The 23,013-nt window shown below is 31.9% G+C and overlaps 5 protein-coding genes and 1 non-coding gene across 7 annotated transcripts; 4 read left to right on the top strand and 2 right to left on the bottom strand.

Annotated features, from left to right (window-relative positions):
• Positions 1–346: 346 nt before the first annotated feature.
• LOC107492844 (uncharacterized) lies at positions 347–2,128 on the bottom strand. Its single transcript, XM_016113893.3, is given in 1 exon segment — positions 347–2,128. A coding segment is annotated over 1 exon segment (1,446 nt). The 5' UTR covers positions 2,060–2,128; the 3' UTR covers positions 347–613.
• Positions 2,129–2,715: 587 nt separating this feature from the next.
• On the top strand, positions 2,716–5,147 carry LOC107492845 (exosome complex component RRP4 homolog). The gene is made up of 6 exons (XM_016113894.3): positions 2,716–3,018; positions 3,115–3,160; positions 3,260–3,349; positions 3,942–4,007; positions 4,099–4,164; positions 4,545–5,147. The coding sequence occupies exons 1-6, from the start codon at positions 2,762–2,764 to the stop codon at positions 4,980–4,982; spliced, it is 963 nt and encodes a 320-aa protein (XP_015969380.1). The 5' UTR covers positions 2,716–2,761; the 3' UTR covers positions 4,983–5,147.
• A 319-nt stretch (positions 5,148–5,466) lies between these two features.
• LOC107492846 (protein RESISTANCE TO PHYTOPHTHORA 1, chloroplastic) lies at positions 5,467–7,085 on the bottom strand. The gene is made up of 4 exons (XM_016113895.3): positions 6,677–7,085; positions 6,080–6,290; positions 5,803–5,972; positions 5,467–5,720 (listed from the first exon to the last, which is right to left on the bottom strand). Exons 1-4 carry the CDS (start codon positions 6,992–6,994, stop codon positions 5,694–5,696), a joined length of 726 nt encoding a protein of 241 aa, XP_015969381.1. The 5' UTR covers positions 6,995–7,085; the 3' UTR covers positions 5,467–5,693.
• Positions 7,086–8,924: 1,839 nt separating this feature from the next.
• Positions 8,925–9,006, top strand: TRNAS-UGA (transfer RNA serine (anticodon UGA)). The gene has a single exon. It is a non-coding gene; the product is annotated as a tRNA-Ser (tRNA).
• Positions 9,007–12,617: 3,611 nt separating this feature from the next.
• On the top strand, positions 12,618–16,338 carry LOC107492847 (uncharacterized). The gene is made up of 4 exons (XM_016113896.3): positions 12,618–13,445; positions 14,991–15,201; positions 15,625–15,754; positions 15,843–16,338. Exons 1-4 carry the CDS (start codon positions 12,715–12,717, stop codon positions 16,130–16,132), a joined length of 1,362 nt encoding a protein of 453 aa, XP_015969382.1. The 5' UTR covers positions 12,618–12,714; the 3' UTR covers positions 16,133–16,338.
• A 399-nt stretch (positions 16,339–16,737) lies between these two features.
• Positions 16,738–19,095, top strand: LOC107492848 (probable indole-3-acetic acid-amido synthetase GH3.6). 2 transcript variants are annotated; one of them, XM_016113897.3, is made up of 3 exons: positions 16,738–17,117; positions 17,218–17,325; positions 17,723–19,094. In XM_016113897.3, the coding sequence occupies exons 1-3, from the start codon at positions 16,837–16,839 to the stop codon at positions 19,065–19,067; spliced, it is 1,734 nt and encodes a 577-aa protein (XP_015969383.1). In that variant the 5' UTR covers positions 16,738–16,836; the 3' UTR covers positions 19,068–19,094. The 2 variants fall into 2 exon arrangements, with proteins under 2 accessions (XP_015969383.1, XP_015969384.1); XM_016113898.3 differs by having other exon boundaries at positions 17,000–17,117; positions 17,223–17,325; positions 17,723–19,095.
• The last annotated feature ends 3,918 nt before the right edge of the window (positions 19,096–23,013 follow it).

The raw sequence follows: 23,013 nt of genomic DNA, 5'->3' as shown, positions 1-23,013 counted from the left end.
TTCATACCTTCATTTTTTCACTCGGCAGGCACTACTTGATACGTTTATTAGTTTAGAGAGAACTAATATATTTATATAGGGTAAATGTGCTTACTTATTATACTTCAAACTTTCAACACACTTAAATCAAATGAACAAGTTGCTGGTTAATTGTTTCCATTGATAAAGCTCTTTAATATAACAAATTAGACTAACTGGAAGAGCTATTTAAAGAAGAGTATTCCAAATGATGCAACTATAAGTCTATAACCAATTCTGAATTTAAAAAGGATAATTTGCTGGCACTAATAATTACAACAGATCGATTAACTTATAAAAGAAATAGTAAGGGGATTGTCATGAAGAGTTATCCAGAATTCTGTTTGAAGTCATCATAATCTCATAAATATTCGAAACAACTGACAAATTTAAAAAGACAAGATAATCTATATAGAAACAATTGCTTTTCATACAAGAAAGACAAAACAAATGACACCACTATTTCTAAATCAATTTATACATAAGTAGAAACAAAGAAAATGCTAATTTAATTTCACTTATCAAAGAATAATCATAATCACACTTACACAATTATGCCTCTCACCAGAACTCAGATCAGTGAGCATCAAGTGTCTCAAGACTTAACAGCATCATCATCATCATCTTCAATGTCCCAACTCAAGTCTTCTTCTTCCTCTGCAACACTCAGTCGCTTCCGCACATCAACTTTGCTTGGGCTTCCACTCCGAGGCGGACTTGTCTTCTTTTCATCAATACTACTGAGATCCTCAATCTCATCCCAACTGAGATCCTCCTCTTCCTGGTGTGCCGGGCTCTTACTTGCCTCAACCACCTAAGGTTTTCCATCATCAACTTTTGTTTCCACTATCACTTTCTCATCAGAACCAGCTGCATAATCACTATTCTTCCCAGATTCAATCACTTCCTTCACGACTTCCTTGCATGAGTTGCTTCCATCATCCGCCTTTTGAGCAATCACTGAGCTCTCAACTTTAGTTTCCCCAACAGAAACATTGCCATGTTCCTTACTTTCACTTTGCAATGAACTATTTCCCCCCACTTCCACACTCAATCTCTTTGTTTCGACCACACCCTTTTCACCAAATTTACCACCTTGCAACTCAGAATTCCCCTCAATTGCCAAAGTTTCACCACTAACCTCCTTATCAATCACACCCTTTGATTTACCATGACCCACATTCTCTTCTCCCTCCTCCTCCTCCTCCTCCTCCTCATCATCATCATCATCATCATCTTCAACATCTGTTACATCCCAACTCAAATCCTCCTCTTCCCTTGACATTGTCGTCACAAGTCTAGCCCTCACATCCTCAGCTTTCTTCAGCTTATATACCTTATAGAAATACCTTAACCAGAAACTCTCGTTATCCACGCTATTCGGAACAAGCCTCTTGTAAACACTCTCCATAGCCTCATTCTCACTAAGCAAACCCTCCAATTCCTTAGCCTTCCCTTCCAACGAAAACCCTGATTTCCATTTTCCATACTCTTCCAAATCCTCAGGCTCATCAGTGTAAGTGCTAGCATCACCCTGAATAGCACGAATCTGAGCTTCAAACCTACTATACCCTTTCAAATTCGAGCTACTACCATCTTTGCTAGGGCTTTTAGTGCTTTTGTTGCTATTGTTATCGGAATCGAGATCGGCGGCCAGAATTGCTTCCTTACCTTGGGAGATGATCTGGGCCGTTCCTTTGACAACAGTAGATCCCAACTGATCGATGGCCTGGCCCACCGTCTCGAGGGAGCCATGGGCAACCTCAATCTCCTTCTTGAGTCCCGTGCCGAATTCTTGGAGGTCCCGGCGGTACGTCTCGATTATCGATTCGGATTTGGAGGTTAGGGTTTTGATCAGGCCACCGAACCGAATCCACCCGCTGCCATCGACGCCGTCACTGTGGTCGGCGGTGGCTGTGGCGGCGTTGGATGAGGAGGGATCAGGATCGGTTGCGTTTTGCGGGTGAGGCGCATTGTCGGATTCAGATTCGGATCCAGGGGGATCTGGATCGTCGGAGAGAATGGATTTAAAGAAATTCATTGAAGAGAGATTAGAGTAAACGAGAAATGGGAAGTTTCTGTTGATCCTGTTGTGATACGATGGGTGCGTATCTGACTCTAGTCTGTATATATACCTCTTGCGTTTGAAGGGGATGCTACTAAAATGCACGTGCTATATAGTTTCTGAGTTAATGATGAAGTCCAGTAAGGCTGAGGCCCAATATAAATGGATTAGCACATACACTGTTTTTTTTTTAAGTTTTGCACCATATCTTAAGTTAAAAGGTCAATGATTGTCCTGACCAAAAAATAAAAAAGAAGAAAAATGTCAATGATTGTTGGCTTGTTCCGGATCTAAATAACTAAATTCTTAAATAGAATTTATCGATTAATGTAGTGGATTTCCTCATGTTTATTTAAACAGAAGTAAATTGACTATTTCAATAATTCAAATTGGTTATTGACACAAAGACTTTGATATAACGTGATTATTTCTATCTTAAGAAAAAATATGGATAAGATTAAGTGTATGAAAATTTTCCTTTAAAAACTCTTTAAAATGGATATATAAACTCAAAAAATTGATAGAATTTGATTTACATCAAAGGTATATATATATATATATATAAAAAAGTTAACTAATTAATATGTTTTCTCTTTTTATTAAAAATATAAGAATAAAATTATTTGTTATGGTTTTCAATCTTGTTCCCTCCTTCCATTGAGAAAGAGAAAGAGAGAGATGAGAGGATTACAGTTACCGTTGACCCAAACTCAGAAGGTTCGTCTCCAGAACGCTCTGCAGCAGCTGGAGTCACTCTCCTCCAAGGTCAACTCCGATGCCTCCGTCACCGTCGCCGATTCCATTTCCGTTAACCACGAGGAAGGCGTCCTCAAGGGCCACGGAACCGCAGACATCAACGGCGACCTCGTTGCCACCCTCTGCGGCGTAGTTGAGCGCGTCAATAAGCTCGTCTATGTCCGCGCCCTGCGATCCAGGTAAACCGTAAATCCCGAACACCTTATCTCTCAGCTTCTCTACTCGCCGATCTCCTTTTCTTCTCTTATTCGGTAGTTGAATTGAGCAAATTGCAGGTACAAACCCGAAGTTGGAGACATCGTCATTGGACGTGTTGTCGAGGTAGGGAAGAAACTGCTTCGTAGTTCCTGTTCATAGTTTCATATCTGGTGTGGCTGTGGAAGTATTTCATGCATATTTATCGATTGGATTATTGTCTAGGTTTCTCAAAAGCGTTGGAGGTTGGAGATAAATTACAGTCAAGATGCAGTTTTGATGCTTTCTTCTATGAATATGCCTGATGGTGTCCAGGTATTGCATGAATTTCTGATTCTTTATTGGAAAAGTTTCTGCATAGCTTGCTAACTAGCAGATTAAGCCTTAACTAATTGTAAAAAACTACTTTGATAAGTCGTATATTTATCAATATCTGCAATAGAACTGTTGTTTCCACTTGTTACAATGTTGTCTATGTATAGGCGGTTCATAATGATTATGGTTATTCAATATTTAATGATTGTTAGTTTTGTACTACACTGATTTCTGCAGTTTTTTTCCCTTATTATCGAACTGACCTGGGCCTTTGGGATGCGCTTGGGTCCTTCGGGCAGCTTATAACTAATATTAAGCTTGATCATCTGATTTTTGGTGCCGTCTAGCCTCATAATATGTTGGTTGTATTGCAAAAAGATTTGAGATGTAATTTGTGTAAAGAAAAATTAATTGTGGTCAAAGAAATAGTTAAGGTCAGGGGTTCAACTGTCAGTTGCAAAACAGTTATAGTTATCAGATGCAGGTTTTTAACTTCAATATTTTGATCCTTAAGATATTTTTTTCTATTGCCTTTTCTGCCTCACATAAGCTTGAATACCCCTCATTTGAAGTGATTCTTTTCTTCTTCTAGAGACGGCGGACAGCTGTGGATGAACTAAATATGCGTTCAATTTTTGAAGAGAAGGATGTTGTTTGTGTAAGTACGATTTTATTATTTATGTCAAAAATGGCTTGCATTCGGTGAAGGATCAGTTGATTAAAGTTCTAAATTATTTACATGATTACAGGCTGAAGTTCGTGGTTTCCAGCGTGATGGCTTACATCTTCAGGCAAGAAGTCAGAAATATGGGAAGGTTTGTTGTTCGTACTTGGGAAACTTTGTAAATCATTTTGCTTCTTGTTTCCTCTCAAAAAGTATTAGCCGGTTACAGAGTAGGAGATGGTAAAGAAAAGTAAATGTATATGGAGATGGCCAATGTTGACAAATATAAAATTATACTTCCAACTGCCTGTTAATGATTAAAATGTCTTGTAATGCAAATGACTTTGAATGAGGGAGAATAAAATTTTGGTTGCCATGGTACTATCGGTGATTATATAGAATAGATTGTATGTAATATATTCAGGTTGTGTAAAATACATATTGAAATTATATCCTTAAATTTTCTTACATTACTAATGGCTTTATTGTTGTTGCTGATGCTGATGCTAATTGCTTACATTTGTCTGTCAGCTGAACAGAGGTCAACTGCTAACAGTCCCACCTTACTTAGTTAAGAGGCAAAAGCAACATTATCATCATCTTGAGCAATATGGTGTTGATTTGATACTTGGATGTAATGGATTCATATGGGTTGGAGAACATGTTGAAGCCAAAGATGACATGGTAGAAGATCAAGTGAACCATTCCAATAGAAATTCAGCAAGCCTTGAAGAACAAGAGAAAAATTATACGGCATTGGAGACAAGAAAATACATATGCAGGGCTGCTAATGCTATTAGAGTATTATCTACTTTGGGTTTCAATATGACATTAGAAATCATCAAGGGAGTTATTGATTTAAGCCTTTCGCTAAATCTTGATATACATGATATGCTTGGTTCGGAGTTCTATGTTCTGGTTGCTGAAAAAGAGGCTGAAAGGAGAAGCTCAAGTAAAAAGAAGAGGTAGTTTGTAACATCATGGTTGAACTGTAGGTCTCCTAGTTTCATTATCTATTTTTTCCTCTGCATATGGGTAAAAGAGAAAAAATCGTTGCAATGTACACTCTTTACCCAATTTAGTTGACGTTATTGAATGGTTGATTTTAGACAACAATTAAATAGTTGTAAAATATACGGAGTCCCAATAAATTGGGAAGACGAGTTGCATTTTTTTTAAAATTTTCTTTTCAATTGTTAACATTAATATTTTGACCTTAATTGTTTCACAGCAATAAACCGAGCTCGTAGTGTTTAAGTTTCCTTACAAGTCAAGAAAATACTTTACAGCCATGGGTACAGCCATCGAAAATCTCGCTGATGCAACAACATATTACATTCATTGACTGACTAATAAAATAAAATCGTGTCATATTACTTCTAGATTGTTGTCGGTAACATTGCAATTTTCTATTTGTAGCCTTGTAGGTTCAAAGTGCAATGAGATGACAAAGTAGCAAAATGTTTGAAAGAGCCTATATCATATACATATTCATTTGATAATGGGAAACAACTATAAGGATGTGTCTAGCTCCTTTTAGTATATCCAGAAGATGTTTTAATACAGAATTTCTTGCAAGAAATGTTGCATGTCTTTTATTGTGTGTAAAAAAAAATAATTCCAAGAGAGAAACAAGAGACCAAAAATGCCTTGGTAACAGTTGACTGTCTACTTGGTTTCCTAGTCTGTTTTCTGCAACCACCCAAACTGCAAGTAATGTTCTTTAGATAACTATATGTGAGAAACAGAAAGCTAAGAGCAAAAATGGATAACAAGAAAGTATAGTTACCTTCCAGGCATACATTCCAAAGAAGGCTATTGTATCTGCCGACCAAACAACAGCAAAGGACTTCCAAAAGAATGGGATTATAACATTGATCAATGGGATGAGGAGAAAAAGATAGTTGAGAGCTTCCTTCTCATTCTTTGAGCAGTCCCTAGCTCGTAGAGAAGGAATTGCTGCATAAATGGATTGTTGTGTTTATCAGAGAAGTTTTAGTGCTGATTGGCAATAGCATGTGATTTCAAATCCAAGTTACTAGATTGGTAGGTAAGTATAAACTTACTGAACATCCAAATGGACCACATTCCCATTAATCTCCAAATGTCAGGTTCGTTTGAAGGGAATATCAGATTGAAAGACAAAGCTCCTCCCAACAACATTGATACATAACCTTGAACCTCAAAAACAGTGTACAATGCAGTTCCAGGCACCGCAGGATTCTTTGTAGCCGTGGAAGCCCTTGGTGCAAAGGTAGCTGCTGTCTTCTGAGCTACCTGTAATGTATAACACACACACACAAAAATAAAAAATAAAAAAAATAAAATAAAAAAAGAAAAGAATTTAGCATACAATATTCAAATTATAATTTGGCACTCTAAATTACCCACTACATTATACTTTCAAGTGCATAATCTCAAATCAGAAAATCAACTTGCAACATTAGACACTTGTCCAAATCCAGAATTCAGCAAGGAGGATGGACCTTTTCAATCTCCAAACTCAAAATTAGACACGTACCAATGCCCACATGCAAAGTTTCAAACTTTGGGAATTCATCACTATTATACGCAAAAATCTTTAAGAAAGAAATACTTTTTACGAAATGGGCATCCTTAAAGAACTGTGTTTAGATATTAAATTAAAGGATGCGGGAAGTAACCTTTTTAAGCTCCTTGTCGATGGGAGCAGAAGAAGAAGTGGAAGTGGAAGTGGTAGTGGTAGTGGTTCCTTCGGTAGCATCGGATTCCAATTTGAGCTGCTCCTCTGAGAGTGGGGATTGGGATTCACCATCCAGTGTTTGTAAGCGTGTGTCTACCTCATCGGAAGTGGCACGTGCAGAGAGCGTGCCGCGGAGCAGAGAGTGCGGCTGCTGCTGAGGGAAGAAGGTGGTTCTGATGGTGGAATGGAACCTAGGAAGATTTGTATTCACATGGGGAAGGCCCGAAATGGTTGAAGGGGGTGAGAAGAGAGTGTTCATCGGAAAAATTTGACAAGATAAGAATTTGGTGGAGGTGGTGGAAGCTTGGCGGTGTTCCTACCCTTTTCTTTTACCCATTTAATTAACTCAATAAATTATTATCTTCGTTTTTATATTATGGATTTATAAGTAATAGTGTAATACTAATGTGATTTTAAACTATTATACTTGAGAAATGTTTTATGTAATCTGATGTTTGAATGACCAGTATGTAATTAAAAGATTAATATTTAATCAATTATGTTATATGTACAAATTTTTTTTTTTTTTTTACATAGTACATAATTTTTTGCATATAGTCTAAAAATTAATATAACAATAATCTTTTACATATAATTTAAAAAATTTTGCTATACATATTAGAACCTGCTGTTTTTTTTTCTATACCAAATTCTTAATTTTTATCTAATAATTTTTTATTAAATTCTAATAATATTTGATGCTTTGAATGTATTTTGTTGGAGTCAATATTCTAAATTTTTTTTTGTATACTTAAATTTGTATGTTCATTAATTTTACTGAATATATATATATAAAAAAAAGAAAAAGATGACGATAATGATAACAACCAGGAACAATCTAAAAACTTTAATATGGAGGAGTCGAATTTTAGATAATTTTTTTATTTCATAAAAATAATTAATATATAGTTATTAGAGTTAGTTTTTTAAAAAATTTATCAAAAAAAATATAATTATAAATTTTTTTCATAATTTTATTTTTAATATGATAGTTACATAAAAAAATATAACAATATCAATAGTGCATTATAAAATTATAAAGTACAATAATTTATAGCGTGTTTAGTTAAAAATTATCACATATTTTATTAATTAAAATTAATTCTTTCAAAAATTTTAAAAAATTTGAAAATAAATTATAAATTATTAATTATTTGAAAGACACAATACCCTTATAAAATACAAGATATAAAATATCTTTATAAAAAATTTTCTTTTAACAACGTAAATTTAGAAGAAAAATGAATATTTTTTACATTAAAAGAATATTTAAAGTACATAATGTGATTACCAAAATATATTATTACATAATGTAATAAAATAAATGCTAAATATGTTAATATAAAAAAATAAATAATTTTTATAAAAATAAATATAGAGATTATTATATAACAACTAATTTAAAAAAATATAAAGACTTGAGGCTATGATATTAAATTACTTAAGTGAAAAATATTAGTAAATTAAAAAATTAAGACATAAATTTATTACATAATAAAAAATAATACATATAAAACTACTAATAAATTATATAATTTTTTTTAAACACATATCTCATATATAAATATAATTTTTTAAAATTTTGGGATCAAAGTCATTACTCGCCCTCTCTAAGTCCGTCCCTGGTAACAAGTTAATAATTATGAAAGAGGAAGAAATAATAACGATGATAATCATAATAAAAAAAGGAAAAAAATTCAAATCTAAAGAAGAAAAACAAAAGAAAAGAATGTACAAAAAAATACACATATATAACATATGATTTGATTGGATTTGGTTAAAAAAATAGTTACTTATTTAATATTTCTAATATTTAATATACCCATATATTAGATTTGAAAAATTTAGTTTGTAAAGATTAAATTACTATTTTTTTCATATGAAAATTTAGTATGTTAACAAATTTTAATATAAATAATGAAATTTAATTTCATACCCAAAAATAATTTACGTGTAATAAAAATACTCCTCAGTCAATATTTTAAACTCTCATAAGTAAGAATATTAATTTTTTATTTTCTATGCATATAAAATCAAACATATTTATTCAGATATAAATTTATTGACATTTTGAATTTTTATAACTAAAAATAGTAATTTTTCTATAAGCAAAATACCAAACATTATTCACTGATTTGCATTAAAACAAAACTATGATATAAATGTATAGTAGTTGAGGTTCATATGTAGTCGATATGTCCGAGTGGTTAAGGAGACAGATTTGAAATCTGTTGGGCTTTGCCCGCGCAGGTTCGAACCCTGCTGTCGACGGTTTTGTTTTACCTTTTGATAAATTTCAGAACTATTCTTTAAATTCTAATAGCCCCACATTTGCACAATGTTTTATTTTATGTTTTATATATGATCTCTTAGCTTGGACCCATTATATTCAGATGTCTGCTATGGTGGGATATCAAACACGTTCTCAAATAACTAACACAACAAATACAACTCCATATTTCTCTATCCTTCATATAAAAAAATGGACCCTATTATTGCAACCATTTTTATATTATATTAAATTTATGAGCACAAGGCACACGAGTTATGAAAACCAAGCAGAGTTTTGGGTTCTCTATAGCCTTTGTGTACTTCAATCATGCTTCTTCCTTAATCATTAATGGTCCTCTTTACCAATTATGTAGCTTCATTAGCTGTAATTGTAGCCTTAATTCATAGACAAAAGCTCTGTCCATGATTCGGATAGGATAAGATCAATGAGCTAAAGTCATGAATGCTCTCTGCATAACATGGGTATCCAACTACCTCTCTTTCAAGTTTGAGACTTTCAGCTGGAAAAATAATAATTATGATAATAGTAATAATAAAGTGACAGTTTTATTTGGCAATTGACATGGAAATTATTCCCTTTCAGAACAATCATTGAGTGTAATTCTATTCTAATAATTGTGGATGACAATATTCTATTCTAATAAAGTGCTACTTTCAATCATTTTGAAACTCAAGTTCTTAAGGTTCGAAATTGTACTGTCCTTGGCTAAAACAATCTAAGTGACCTGTTGATTCGTTATTTATTTCATATTTATTTCTTAGCGTTGTTGCAAATTAAAATTAATTTGGCAACTTTTCCCCCCTTAAATTCTGTCACTATCATAAGAATATGCAGAATTATTATCTCCCATAACTTGTTATTATTAATAATGGTGTAATGAAACTATATGAAAGGAACATCCAACGACCTGAGTAATTAAAATATGATATCCCAGTATGTGACAATCAAGAAGGAATAAAAAGCTTGTCAATAAGTATATATCTTTCTGGGCTGTTAACACCAAATTTATGCAATTGGCATCTATTTGATACATCAAATCCAAGTAGCCCCACGTATTGATCTACAGCAATAAACATACACTTCTCATTTAGTGTCTCTTTATTTATGGATCATCATTAACTATTCGTGGATAATAGGGACATTATTTCCTTTAAATTAATTAATTAATTACCAATTTCCAATTATGTTATTCAGGCTGACATACATACTCATCAGCCTGTTGGGCTCTGATTCATTGCTCCTTTTTTTTCCACAATTGTTTCTACATAAAGTGACAATTACATTATCAAAATAAATATATTAATAAATAGGTGAAAATATATGTTATGATTCATGTTACATTTTACGTATGACCTGTTCTTGTTATAATAATACTGGCTAGTGGTATTATTTTCACTCGTTTAATTTTAAGGTTTTCGATACATCACCTACAAGTCAAACAATTGAGTATGACAATAACATGGTTGAATGAAACAATTTCATATAATTCTTGGATTAAGTCTCATTATTATTAGATTATTGTATTATACTTTTCAATAATATTGCCAATTGTCACGTTCTAGACGTGAAATTGTGAATGTTTATACTGTACTAATAGGTATATCATCATATTCATATATACGGCTCTGTATGCCAATAAAATCATATCAATCAGTACATAAAATGATTAAAAAGGGGGATTAAATATTATATTGCCAAAATAAAAAACAATAAGAGGCATATCTTATCTTATTATATTGTGCATATCTAATAATATGTATTTTAATATATTGAGAGAAAACTAGTAATTATTTTAATAATTATGTAGGTGTGTATTAAAATTAGGTATCAAAATCAATCAGCAACATTTTAAATAAAAATAACATTTTTATAACATATCAAAATCTAACCATACAATCCTTCATCCAAAGATTAAAAGAAAATATTTTTATATAAAAATAATTATAAAATTTTCATAATAGTATCTAGCTACCTTCTAATATATGGTAATTGATTTTAACATGTATATAATATTTTTGTTATTCTAATTAATAGTGATCTAAACTCATCAGTCATCAATGAACTTCAACTAATTGATGAATGAGGTAAATCTTAACATTCAACTCGCATATAGATATTATCTACATCTACATATGAAAATAATATTGTAATAACATCGAGAGTAATGTAACCTTTCAATGTTAATTATTGAAATAATAATCATAAATTTATGATTGCATTGGCATTATATTTATACATAGGTAGTGCAGATCAGCAGATGGTTTTGTGTTTTGAGAAGATGTAGAATTTGGATGAGGGTTCCTAGGCCACCCACATTACAATTTACAAGTCACGTTGAATGGGAATTTTCATTTCATTTCATGTCATGGGAGATGGGTACGCCGGGTTTCAAGTGACGTGGCGTTCCAAACAAGAATCTCACTGGTCAATACTCAATCAAGAGCAGATCAGAGTTGTTGCCCAATTTATTTTATTATAATAATCGTACTAACTACTGCTATTTGCTTCGCTTCATTCACTATTCTACTATCTTAATAAAAAAAAACACTTAATTATAACATTTTTAGTATTAATAAAATTAAAACGAGTTATAATTCAAACAATATAGTTTCTTCCTTCTCACTTTCGAATCTTACTTTTAACTTAAAAAAAAACTAGAAGTAATGAAAACAAAAAAAAGAGTATTGGTGCTGAAGTGAAAATGCACTATGAGGAGTTGAATAAGAGCATAAATAATGTCCTTGTAAGTTGTTACCTGAGTTGAAGGGTAAAGGACAGGAGAGCATCCAATAAACAACCATCTTTTCTTTATTTCTTTCTGGATCGGAGCAGTTGGGGTCTGATAGTGGCAACCGCAATAATATGCCATGCCAAATTTATGTTCTTTCATTTTCCTTTTGTTTCTCTTCTTAATAGTGGAATCTCCCAATTGACCCTACCAAATGCTATGGACTAAAGGGGCAATGTCAATCCCCTTCACCAACTTTTTACTATTACTTAATAATACAACCTAAATTAATATCAAATTCACAAACAAAAAGTATTCAATCAATAATTAAATATCAAATAAATTTAGTTAGAGACTAAAATAATCTGTTTAAATGAATCATGTTTCTAAGATAATTACTCATCTAAAAACCCTTTTATATGAAAATAATAATTAATATATTAATATATATTATGTTAGATAATTTAAACAAATATATTAAATTATCTAAAATATATTTTTTCAAATATTAGATATACATCAAAATATTAATATAAATAGATATGTATTTTAATTTATTTTTAATATATATTTTATATTAATATATTTGTTTAAATTATTTGTATAGAGTGCCACGTGTCAAAAGCTCATTTTCCAGGAAAGACACCCACCCTTCATGAGTCGACCGGAGCCTAAAGACACAACACAACTAGATAGCACCATATCTATATTCTAATCTAATCTAAACTATGACACATATAATATTATAATCCATTATTATTTTCAATTGTGTAGGTATATTTTAAAATTAACTATTAAGATAGATTTTTAGTAAATAATTTTAATGTAGAAATAAATTTTGTATTATTTTTCCTTCCATAATTGTACTACTTATCCGATGATGAGAAAAAAATGCCAACACAGAGAAACTTGAAAAGCAGAGGAAGTGGATGTTATTCTCCAAGCAAGCAATCAAAACATGATCAAGCTCCTCTGCCGTCTCTGTTCGCACCTCCGGTGGCCAAAACGGCGCCGTTTCCGCAAATCGAACCGAAACAAAAGCACCCTAACCACCAGCACTTGTTCATCAGCATTGGTTCACCCAAACAAGAAACCGCAGAAACCAATCCGCGTAGCAACCTTCAACGCCGCACTCTTCTCCATGGCACCAGCGGTCCCCACCAACAACGACGAAGAACAAAACGCGCGCTGTGATCTCAAACCCAAAAGCATTCTCAAGCACTCTCCTCTTCACCCAATAACTTCGGTTGTTCCACCACCGGAACGTCAATCGAAGCTGAGAGTTTCCATCAACCTACCAGATAACGAGATTTCGCTTCTGAGAAGCAGACAGTCGAGCTTCTCGGAGCACGAGAGAGAAGGAGGAGGGTCTTCTTGGCGATGGAGAAGCGTGGTGATGAGACAGTGCAACAGCTTCTCCGGCGTGGAAGGGAATGATGTGTACGGAATAAAGAGCCGGAAGACGGTGCTGGAGGTTCTGAGGGAGTTGGACGCTGACGTTTTGGCTTTGCAGGATGTGAAGGCGGACGAACAAAACGACATGAAGCCATTGTCGGATTTGGCCAAAGCTTTGGGCATGAACTACGTCTTTGCTGATAGCTGGGCTCCTGAATACGGCAACGCCGTTTTGTCCAGGTGGCCCATCAAACGATCCAACGTTCAGAAACTCTTCGACCACACCGATTTCAGGTTAGTTCACAAAATCTTACAGCATAATATTTTTAAAAAATGTTATTTACACGTTAAAATTAAATTAGCTAATAATAAATTTATGTATAAATAAATATATAAATTAATTTATTTTTAATATATATTTTATATTAATAATTAATTTTAATGATTAATTTTGACGTGCGTATATTATAATTAAATATTTTTAATGTAAAAACAAAAAATTAAATAGAATAATGCATATATTTATATATGTACATAATAATTATTTTTTAACGATTTAAATATAAGACAAAAATAAAAAAAATTGTTGGATCACTTAAAATTTCTCATATATATATATTTGTTGTGCGCCTTTCTACGGTTTCTTAGCTTGAGTGTACTTCGTTGAAGCTTCTTCATGGCCCTGTGCCATATCTAAGCATAGCGGAGAAGGAGAAAAAAAGTTAGGTTCACTTATCTTTTCCCATAAAAGTATCCAATCATAAAATCTACAAAAAGAAAATAATAATAAAAGGCAGCTAGAAGTAGATTATGATTAATTTGTTTTTCTAATTGTCGTAGTAATGTAATGGTTTTCGAAGCTGTATGCAGCGAGGCAGGGATGGATCCCACACCTAACCCTCTAAACTTGTTTCTTTTCCACGCCTTTTAGATATTTTAATTTTGTTTTCCGCTATTCTCAACATTCTTGTGAACACATTTATAGGTACAATAATTTATTACCAACACTTTTTAGACCGATTCAGTGCTTATTTTATTTTTTCTCCTCCGTACCACAATTTTGGGTTGGTTCTGGCTAATGAGCGCTGTCTGATTCCTTCACATTATTGTAACCACTTCTCAATTAATAAACTGCCATTCTGATTGTTGTTCGAAGATTAGTTTGCTAATAAGACAGCCTCAAGAATTAATAATTATCCTATGGCATTAAAAAAATTGGTCCTATTTGATAAACTCACTCAAAGTGAGGATTAACTTATTAGTTACATGCTACTTTGAAGGCTAAATAATCATAAGTATAATTACAGAGTTAATTTTTTTGAAATAATTTTTGTATCTTAAATTCTAAATTCTGAATTTTATATTTAAACCGAAATTCTAATTATAAATCCTCCACTAAAAAATTTAAAGTTAAAAAAAAATTTCATAATTAAAACAATTAATTAATGTTAATAACATTGTTTTCCTATACTTATTCTCATTTTTCCACAAAGAATGCTGCCTCACTACAAGGAGCATAATTTAGTTTGGCAATGAAGGGTGCCATTTGAAGAAGTAGGTAGATATCGACCTTGCCTAATCTTAAAGAAGAGTAAGAATATTACAAACTCTTCTTGCTACAATTGAAGCAAGAAACTTGTCTTACTTCACTCCAAAGCCAGCTTCTTGGCATTGAGCATTGACCATCTACTAAAGAATATGATCATGGGAATATTAGTGGAAATGATTAAACAAAATACAACAACAAAAGACTCTGAATTCTGGTGGGTTAGAAATAGATTAGATTAGAGAATATGATTGAGCAACAAGTGCGAATGTGACTAATTTTGTTGGCAACAGGAATGTTCTGAAGGCCACTATCGATGTACCTGAAGCTGGTGAAATGAACTTTTACTGCACCCATCTTGATCATCTTGATGAGAATTGGAGGATGAAGCAGATTAATGCAATAATCCAGTCTAATAATGATGAGCCTCACATCTTAGCTGGAGGGCTTAACTCACTTGATGAATCAGATTACTCACAAGAAAGATGGACTGATATTGTTAAGGTATATTTTTATACATAAGCTTTAAAGTTTTATCCATAGTCAAATGTAAATATGAGAAATTAAAATGGGGTTAATGTCCAAATTGGCCTCCTAATAAGTCACACGATAGTCAAATTATTCATTAAAATATTCCATAAATCAATTTAGTTTACATCCAAAGGGATTATAATTGGAGATATCATTGTTTCTATTACAGAAGTTATAGAAAATGACCTATTTTAGAATGTGATTTGGAGATTGATTTACGTAATTGGAAGTAACTGAAAAGATTTACAGCGAAACCTAGAAATCGATCACTGATTCAATCCGAGTAACTCCAGAGGATATACCTCAACAGAAAACTAAGAGTAATGATACAAACTTAAGTCAAGTTAGTCCTATGTATGAATTGATATTATTTTTTCCCTTTGTTTTGTTTTTCAGTACTATGAAGAGATTGGAAAACCAACACCAAAGGTTGAAGTGATGAAATATCTAAAGAGTAAGCACTACACGGATGCTAAGGACTATTCAGGGGAATGTGAGTCTGTAGTGATGATTGCCAAAGGACAAAGTAAAACAAGAATACCTTAAGCTTTTAATTATGTGACACACATTTCATCAATTTTGAAAACTCTTTAATCCTCAAAATTATAATGCAGGTGTGCAAGGGACATGTAAGTATGGAACAAGGGTAGATTACATATTATCATCATCAGATTCAACATATAAGTTCGTAGCAGGGTCCTATCTTGTGCTTTCTTCCAAAGGGACTTCAGATCATCACATAGTCAAAGTTGATGTGGTTAAAGAAAATAATAGCATTCTAAACAGTAGTCCTCTTCAAGAAGAAAACAATAATGTAACAAAGAAGCAGCAGAGAATGAAAACACAGCCAAGTCCATCAACTTGTATATGGAACAAAAACACATACGGGAGAGATATAGATTGAGTTTCTTATTTTTCTTTTTCTTCTCTTTAATTTGCTTACATTAATCATTGCTGAATTTAACTATAGTTTCGAAGATGGGGCAGTTCAGTTAGTTTTAATTTGTTCATGCTTCCTAATCCTCTAATCATATGTGTTCTGTATAAATCTGTGTTTCCTAAAAGACAAAAGATTTACAAGATTATTGAGAGGCAAAATGTTATGTCTTACACATTTTTCTTTTGTTATTTCTTGTTGGAGTTGTATAGCTTTTGGATTTTGATTTGTGAACTCAAACAACCATTATTTATTTATTTCTTTTGTTAATAAGCGTCGCATTGCTTTCATAACATAATATACAAATGGGGAATAGTAGAAGGCTAATATTTTTAGTGTAAAAAGAAAAAAAGAAAGTTGATTAGTGTTAATTCAAATATAAGGTATAAACAAAAACTATATTGATTAGTAGAATAAAAATATCTAAAGAATCTTCTGATAGAACATAGGTTATAGTCAAAGAAGTCACAAAACTTGGTACTTGCATTACCATGGGTTGCTGCTGTTTTAGTTTTACTCAAAGAAGTCAACACCTTAGTAATTGGTGCTATTGATTTAGAGAAACTTGACATTAACTCCAACATTAATGAGTCAAAGTCAAAGACTATGGACCATGATCAAGGTACATATAAAGATATACATAGAACAGAGAGAACAATGTCTCAAACAAGATGGTAGAAGAGGAATCCATCATAGAGAAGGTGGAAGAGTACACCAAGAACGCAGGGTTTCACCAGTTGGAAACTCTACGCTCAATCCTTCAACACAATTCAAACGTGCAATATCTCCAACCATTTATCTCTCATCTTGATGTGAATACTTTCAGGACTATGGTGCCTCTGTCTTCCTATGATGACTATGATGACTACATCAATCAAATGGCAGAACATGGAAAACAACATCATGATCCTCCTCTTCTCTCTGTTGATCCCCTCCTCTGCTTCTTCTACAGGTTCCAATACTGTTCTTTTTCTAGTTGGTAAAAACTAAAAACCTTCAGTGTTTGATGTTGGATTTGACCCTTTTCTTTTTTCTTTTGTCCTTTTAATCAGCTCAGGAACAAGCTCCATGAAGCCCAAATTGATCCCTTATTTTGATTCAACCCTTTCCCAAGCTGCATCCTTTATTGCTCACAGAGGCAGCACTGCAGTTCTTCACAGGTAAACTAATCTAGTTTCCAGAATTCGATGAGACATGAAATTACTTATTACAAAATCTTAAAATGTTAGGAAAAATACATGAATGGTTATATACCTTGCTACAATTCATGATAATAACTCAAGAATAAATTTGATATTCAGATACTATTATTCTGATGCTTCTGTGTGAATGTACAATGAGGAGTACCTATTTATGAGATATAATGACTTTGATACCATGCTAGAATTCATGATAATAACTCGAGAATAAACTCGATATTCAGATACTGTTCTTGGAATGGACAACAAGGAGTACCTATTTATAGAACAAGATACAATCTAATCGTAATAACAAAATTACATTAATGTCAAACTAAATAAACATAAAATCAATAATAGATATATCTAATGCATTCAGGTTCTTTCCTCCAAGGCCAGGGATCAACAAGATCCTTTGGTTTCTCTATGCTGACAATATCACAACTACTAAATGCGGCTTCAAGGTTATGGCTGCATCTTCTTACTCTTTGCAGAGTGGTAAGGCCAAACCTCAACAACTTGCTGTCTATTCAAGCCCTCCACAAGTGTTTCTTGGATCTTTTGTTGAGCATCAAATGTATTGCCACCTTCTCTGCGGCGTAAGGAATCTCGAAGCAATCGATGCTATTCGAACCCCTTATGCTGTAGGATTGGTTAAGGCTTTTGGCCTTCTAGAGTCCAAATGGGAGCAGCTTTGTGATGATCTTGAATGTGGCTTCCCAAGTATTGAAGTTTCAGATGTGGCAATGAGGGAAGATGTGATTAAAGCACTTGGAGGGCCTCAACTGGAATTGTCAAACAGAATAAGGTTAATTTGTAGAGGTAATAATGATAATTGGGGTGGTATTGTTTATAGATTGTGGCCAAATATTCGTTATATAAGGTGTGTTTGCACTGGAAGCATGATGCAGTATTATCCAAAGCTGAAGTATTATGCAGGAGAGGTACCTATTGTTGGAGGAGATTACTTTGCTTCTGAGTGCTGTGTTGGCATAAATTTAGACATAATGCAACCTCCTGAGACGACACGATTCGTGATACTTCCAACGGCTGCATACTTTGAGTTTCTTCCATTTAACATGAATGAGGAGAGCAATGATGCTGCTGATGAAACAGTGGATCTTAGCAGTGTAGAGGTTGGGAAGATGTATGAAGTGGTTGTTACTACTTATAGAGGATTATATCGCTATCGGTTAGGCGATGTAGTGAAAGTTGTTGGATTCTATAACAAATCTCCAGAAGTAGAATTTGTGATGAGAGCACCTAAAACTCATGCTGAGATTCTAACAGAGAAGGACTTGGTTTCAGCAATTGAAAACTTTCAACTTGCAGTAAGGGGTGCCATGATGAAAATAGAGATAGTTGAGTTTGCAAGTTTCTTGGACCAGGAATCACAGCCAAAGCAGATGAAGGTGTTTGCAGAAGTTCAAGAGGAATCTGATTTCATGGAGGACAAACTAGAAGAGTCAACAATGATATTGAAAAGGTGTATTTCCTCACTTGAAAGTGGCTTTGGAGCTTTGTACAAGGTGGAGAAGGATAAGGGTCAAGTAGGGAACTTAGTGGTATTCATTCTAAGGCCTGGAGCATTTGATAAGTTATATGAAGTAGCCATTAGAAATGGAACACCAGCTAGTCAATATAAACCACCCAAGATTATAAGAAATCATGAAATTGTCACACTCTTGCAAAAATATAGTTTTGTGACATTGAATGATATTTAGTTTATAAGCAGCATTGAATAATTTACTTTTCTGCAGTATAACTTATGATTGTAATCATGTTCATCTTTTTGCCTTTTGAAGTTAAGAGAAACTAGATTAGCCACAGAATGCATAGAAAAATAAAATATTAAAATTATTTAAGATATATCAGAAACAATATCTTAGTACCTCTGATATGATTATAACAACAAAAGTATTTTAAGGCCTTAGATAGGCCAATTTTTAGAAAGAATACAAATGATGAGAGCAAACTTTGATTGTTTTCATGGATATTAGTTTGTTTCTCAAATCTTCTTAAACATAATGTTGATTACACTCTTGAAAATGTACATCAACTTGTCTCCCAAACAGTTTATCATTCGGTTACATTACACAATTTTATCAGTATGAAATGAAAACAAGTTCCTTTCAGATGGTGAATGAAGATATCAAAACTTTTTTTTATTACTCTTACATATCATCTAATATCACACAAACTAAACTTTTCCAAGAACCTAACAATTCCTCAGCAACATTGTTATTGGTTTCATCATTCATGTTAAATGGAAGAAACTCAAAGTAAGCAGTATTTGGAAACAACACATATGTTGTAGTCTCAGGGGGTTGCATTATGTCTAAGTTCAAACCAACACTACACTCCGAAGCAAAGTAATCTCCTCCTATAACAGGTACTTCTCCTGCATAATACTTTACCTTTGGATAATATTGCTTCATGATTCCAGTGCTAACACACTTTATATATCAAACGTTTCGCCACAATCTATGTGCAATTCCACTCCAATCATTACCATTATCTTCCCAAATTAGCCTTATTCTGTTTGACAATTCAATTAGTAACAAATCATCTATTTTATTATACACCTTATTAATGAATCAAAAGAATTGATATAATGAGTTACAATTAATTTATTGATATAAATTATAATAAATTATATGATATTTAAATATTTAATTAAATTAATTAGTTGATATAATTAATTTATCGTAATGAATTATATTTAATGAATTAAAAAATTAAATAAAAAAATATTCACAAAAATATGTCACGTCAAAATTTTATGATTGAATGTAAAAACTCGATTATAATAAAATAGATAAAATAGATAGATAGATAGAATAGATAAATAATAAATTAAAAGAAAAAGAAAATAAAATAATAAAAGAAAGATGATTCTTATAATTTTTGTCATTTATGTATAGAAGACAAAAAAAGTTTTTTTTAACCAAATTAATTTTTATTTATTATATTCAATTTAAATAAATAAATTCTCTTATTTTAATTTAGTCTTTAATTTATATGATTTGATTTTGACTCAATACACATAATTTAATATTTTTTTCAACATAAATGATATGATTCTTGTGCAATGTAATAAGTAATACTAATATAATTAAAGGTAGATACTACTATAAAAATTTTATAATTATCTTCATATGAAATTTTTTTTTTTATTATTGGATGATAAATTATATGGTTAGATTATGATATATTCTAAAAGTGCTACTTTTGTTTAAAATATAATTAAATAAATAAGTCACATCTTTACAAAATATCTTTATAAAAAGATATTTTTGTCTTTATTTAAATAGTTGTCATAATTAAATCCTACCTTTTGTTTTCTTATTCATCGAGTCTGGTATATCGGTATATGATAAATAAACTTTATTAATTGTTTTAAAATATATTTTAAATAAATTGTGCACCAAACGGATAAAGAAAGAAAGAAAAGGTGCTAAAAGGAAAAATGTAATAGATGTTGCACTCGAGAAAGTGTGATAGGATAGTTTAATATTATTAATTATTTTAGTATTATTAATTATTGTTGGTATTATATTGTTCATGTTCGAAGTGAATTTATGAACAGAAGATAATATTATTCAATTTCGTCGCGTGCAAAATCAAGTTAGGTAGATAGCCTACAAAACATTCTAATACTAAAGTTGATAATGTATCAGGTGGTCAAAGTTTTTTTTTTTCCGTGTAGTTGTCTTTCCCTTTTAACTTCGCTATGTAGGACTACCATTTTTCCGGCATTTAGTATTTATTACAGCGTATTATTGCCAAAAATCAACGGTTACAGATTTTAATAGCATAACTATTGTGATAATCTTGTCATTATTTCCTGACATCGGTTATGGCCTAATTACTTTGTCAGTTACGTTTTCTTTTGTCCAGAACATATATATTAGTTAAAAATATTTTGTCTATTTTGGTCGCAAATCTATTATTTTAATATCTAATAAATTAATCAAATAAATTAACTAGTACAAATATTTACCATAATTGATTTGGTTTAATTAATTAAAAAAATAAATTAAAAAAATCTTTAATATAATTGCTAAACAATCTCAAAAATATATTACATCAATTAGATTATTAGGTGTAAAATTCGATTTTAATATAATGTATAACAAATAAACGTATATTACAAAGAAAATGTTAAGACTATTTTCAGTAGAGAATTCATTTTCGTAAATCTCGTCTTTATTTATGACCCATCTGTTATAAAATATAACTCTAAATCAATTTTTGCATCATAAATAATAAATAGGAACTTAAAGTATCTCTCTTTTCTATTAAGAAGAACTAATTTTATTTTATATTGTAGTTCTACTTAATTAATTAATTAATTACTAATGAATAATAGCTCAAATGGCGTAGTTTTCCCATACTTAATTAAAAGGTTACGGGTTCGAGTCTCCTATCTTTGATAAAAAAAAATTTTAATTAATTAAAATTAATGTAATTACTATCTTCTTTATAATAACATTACTTAAATTTATAAATTTAAAAATAATTCAGTATTAAAAAATATTAATATTAAATTCAACAGCTAATTTTTAACGGCTAATTTTGTAATGGTTAGTTTTATAATGTAGTTAGTATTTAAAATTTTATAAATAAAAATAAAAAAACCTAACCAAAAATTATTTGAAGTAGTCTAAGTTTGAAGAAGAGAAAAATAATCTTTAATTCAAATATTACTAATTATTAAGATATTAAAGTGACTTTTTAACTTGATAATTACCTATTTTTTAATTTTTAGCATGTTTATAATTATGTGTATTAATAAATTCAAAGATTTAGGGTTAGAATAAGATAGAATTTGAAATTTTTTGGTATATAGGATCTATTATATTAATTGATGTTAAGATTAACTTATTAAAATTATTATTGTTATGTTTGTGGTATTAGATACTCAAAGGAACCACTCTTTTTCCTTGTTAAAACTTGTGGAGTAGAATGAATGGGCCAACATCCAAAAGGCCCAGAAGGAAGAAAGGAGAAAAGAAGCCAAGGAAACAGATGCAAATGAATATACAGGGGAAATTGGGCCTAAAACAAGGGCCTTATACCAGCAAGCAAGGAAGGGTGATGGAATTGGGCTGAATAAATATACAAATGAAGGGGAAGAAGTGAACAGCTATAAGATAGGAGAATGGCATATGGGCCAGGGAAACAAAGAAAAAGAAACCATTGGCCAAGAATTAAAAAGGCTTATGCTAGCAGGAAAGTGGACCAAACAAGCGTGTGAAACCAACAGAGAGGAAGCAGAGAAGAATGCATTAAGAAGTCCAGCTGAGGAAACACAGAATGCAAAACAAAAAGAAGTGGATCAACAAGTCAAGCCAGGGGAGAACATCTATTATGTTGAGCTAGCAAGTGATGAAGATGAAGAGAAAGGAGAGGAAGCACAGACAGATTGGGAAACAGCACTAGCAAAAAAGTTGAAGCTCAAGCTGAATTTGAAGAGGAAACGAGAAAATGAGAAGATTCCAATGCTAACTTACAGGGAGGAGCAGGAGGATCAAGAAGACAGAGAACCCAAGAAGACAAAAAACAACTTCAAAACCAAGGCTACAGCGGAGTATCAATTAGTCAAACATGGTTCTGACCAGATTATAGGAACACAAATGGCTGAGGAGGCGGGCCTAAGCATGCCCC

The sequence above is a fragment of the Arachis duranensis genome, chromosome 6 (assembly GCF_000817695.3).
Source record: "Arachis duranensis cultivar V14167 chromosome 6, aradu.V14167.gnm2.J7QH, whole genome shotgun sequence".
NCBI lineage: Eukaryota > Viridiplantae > Streptophyta > Magnoliopsida > Fabales > Fabaceae > Arachis > Arachis duranensis.
This window is presented reverse-complemented; position numbering and strand designations above follow the sequence as displayed.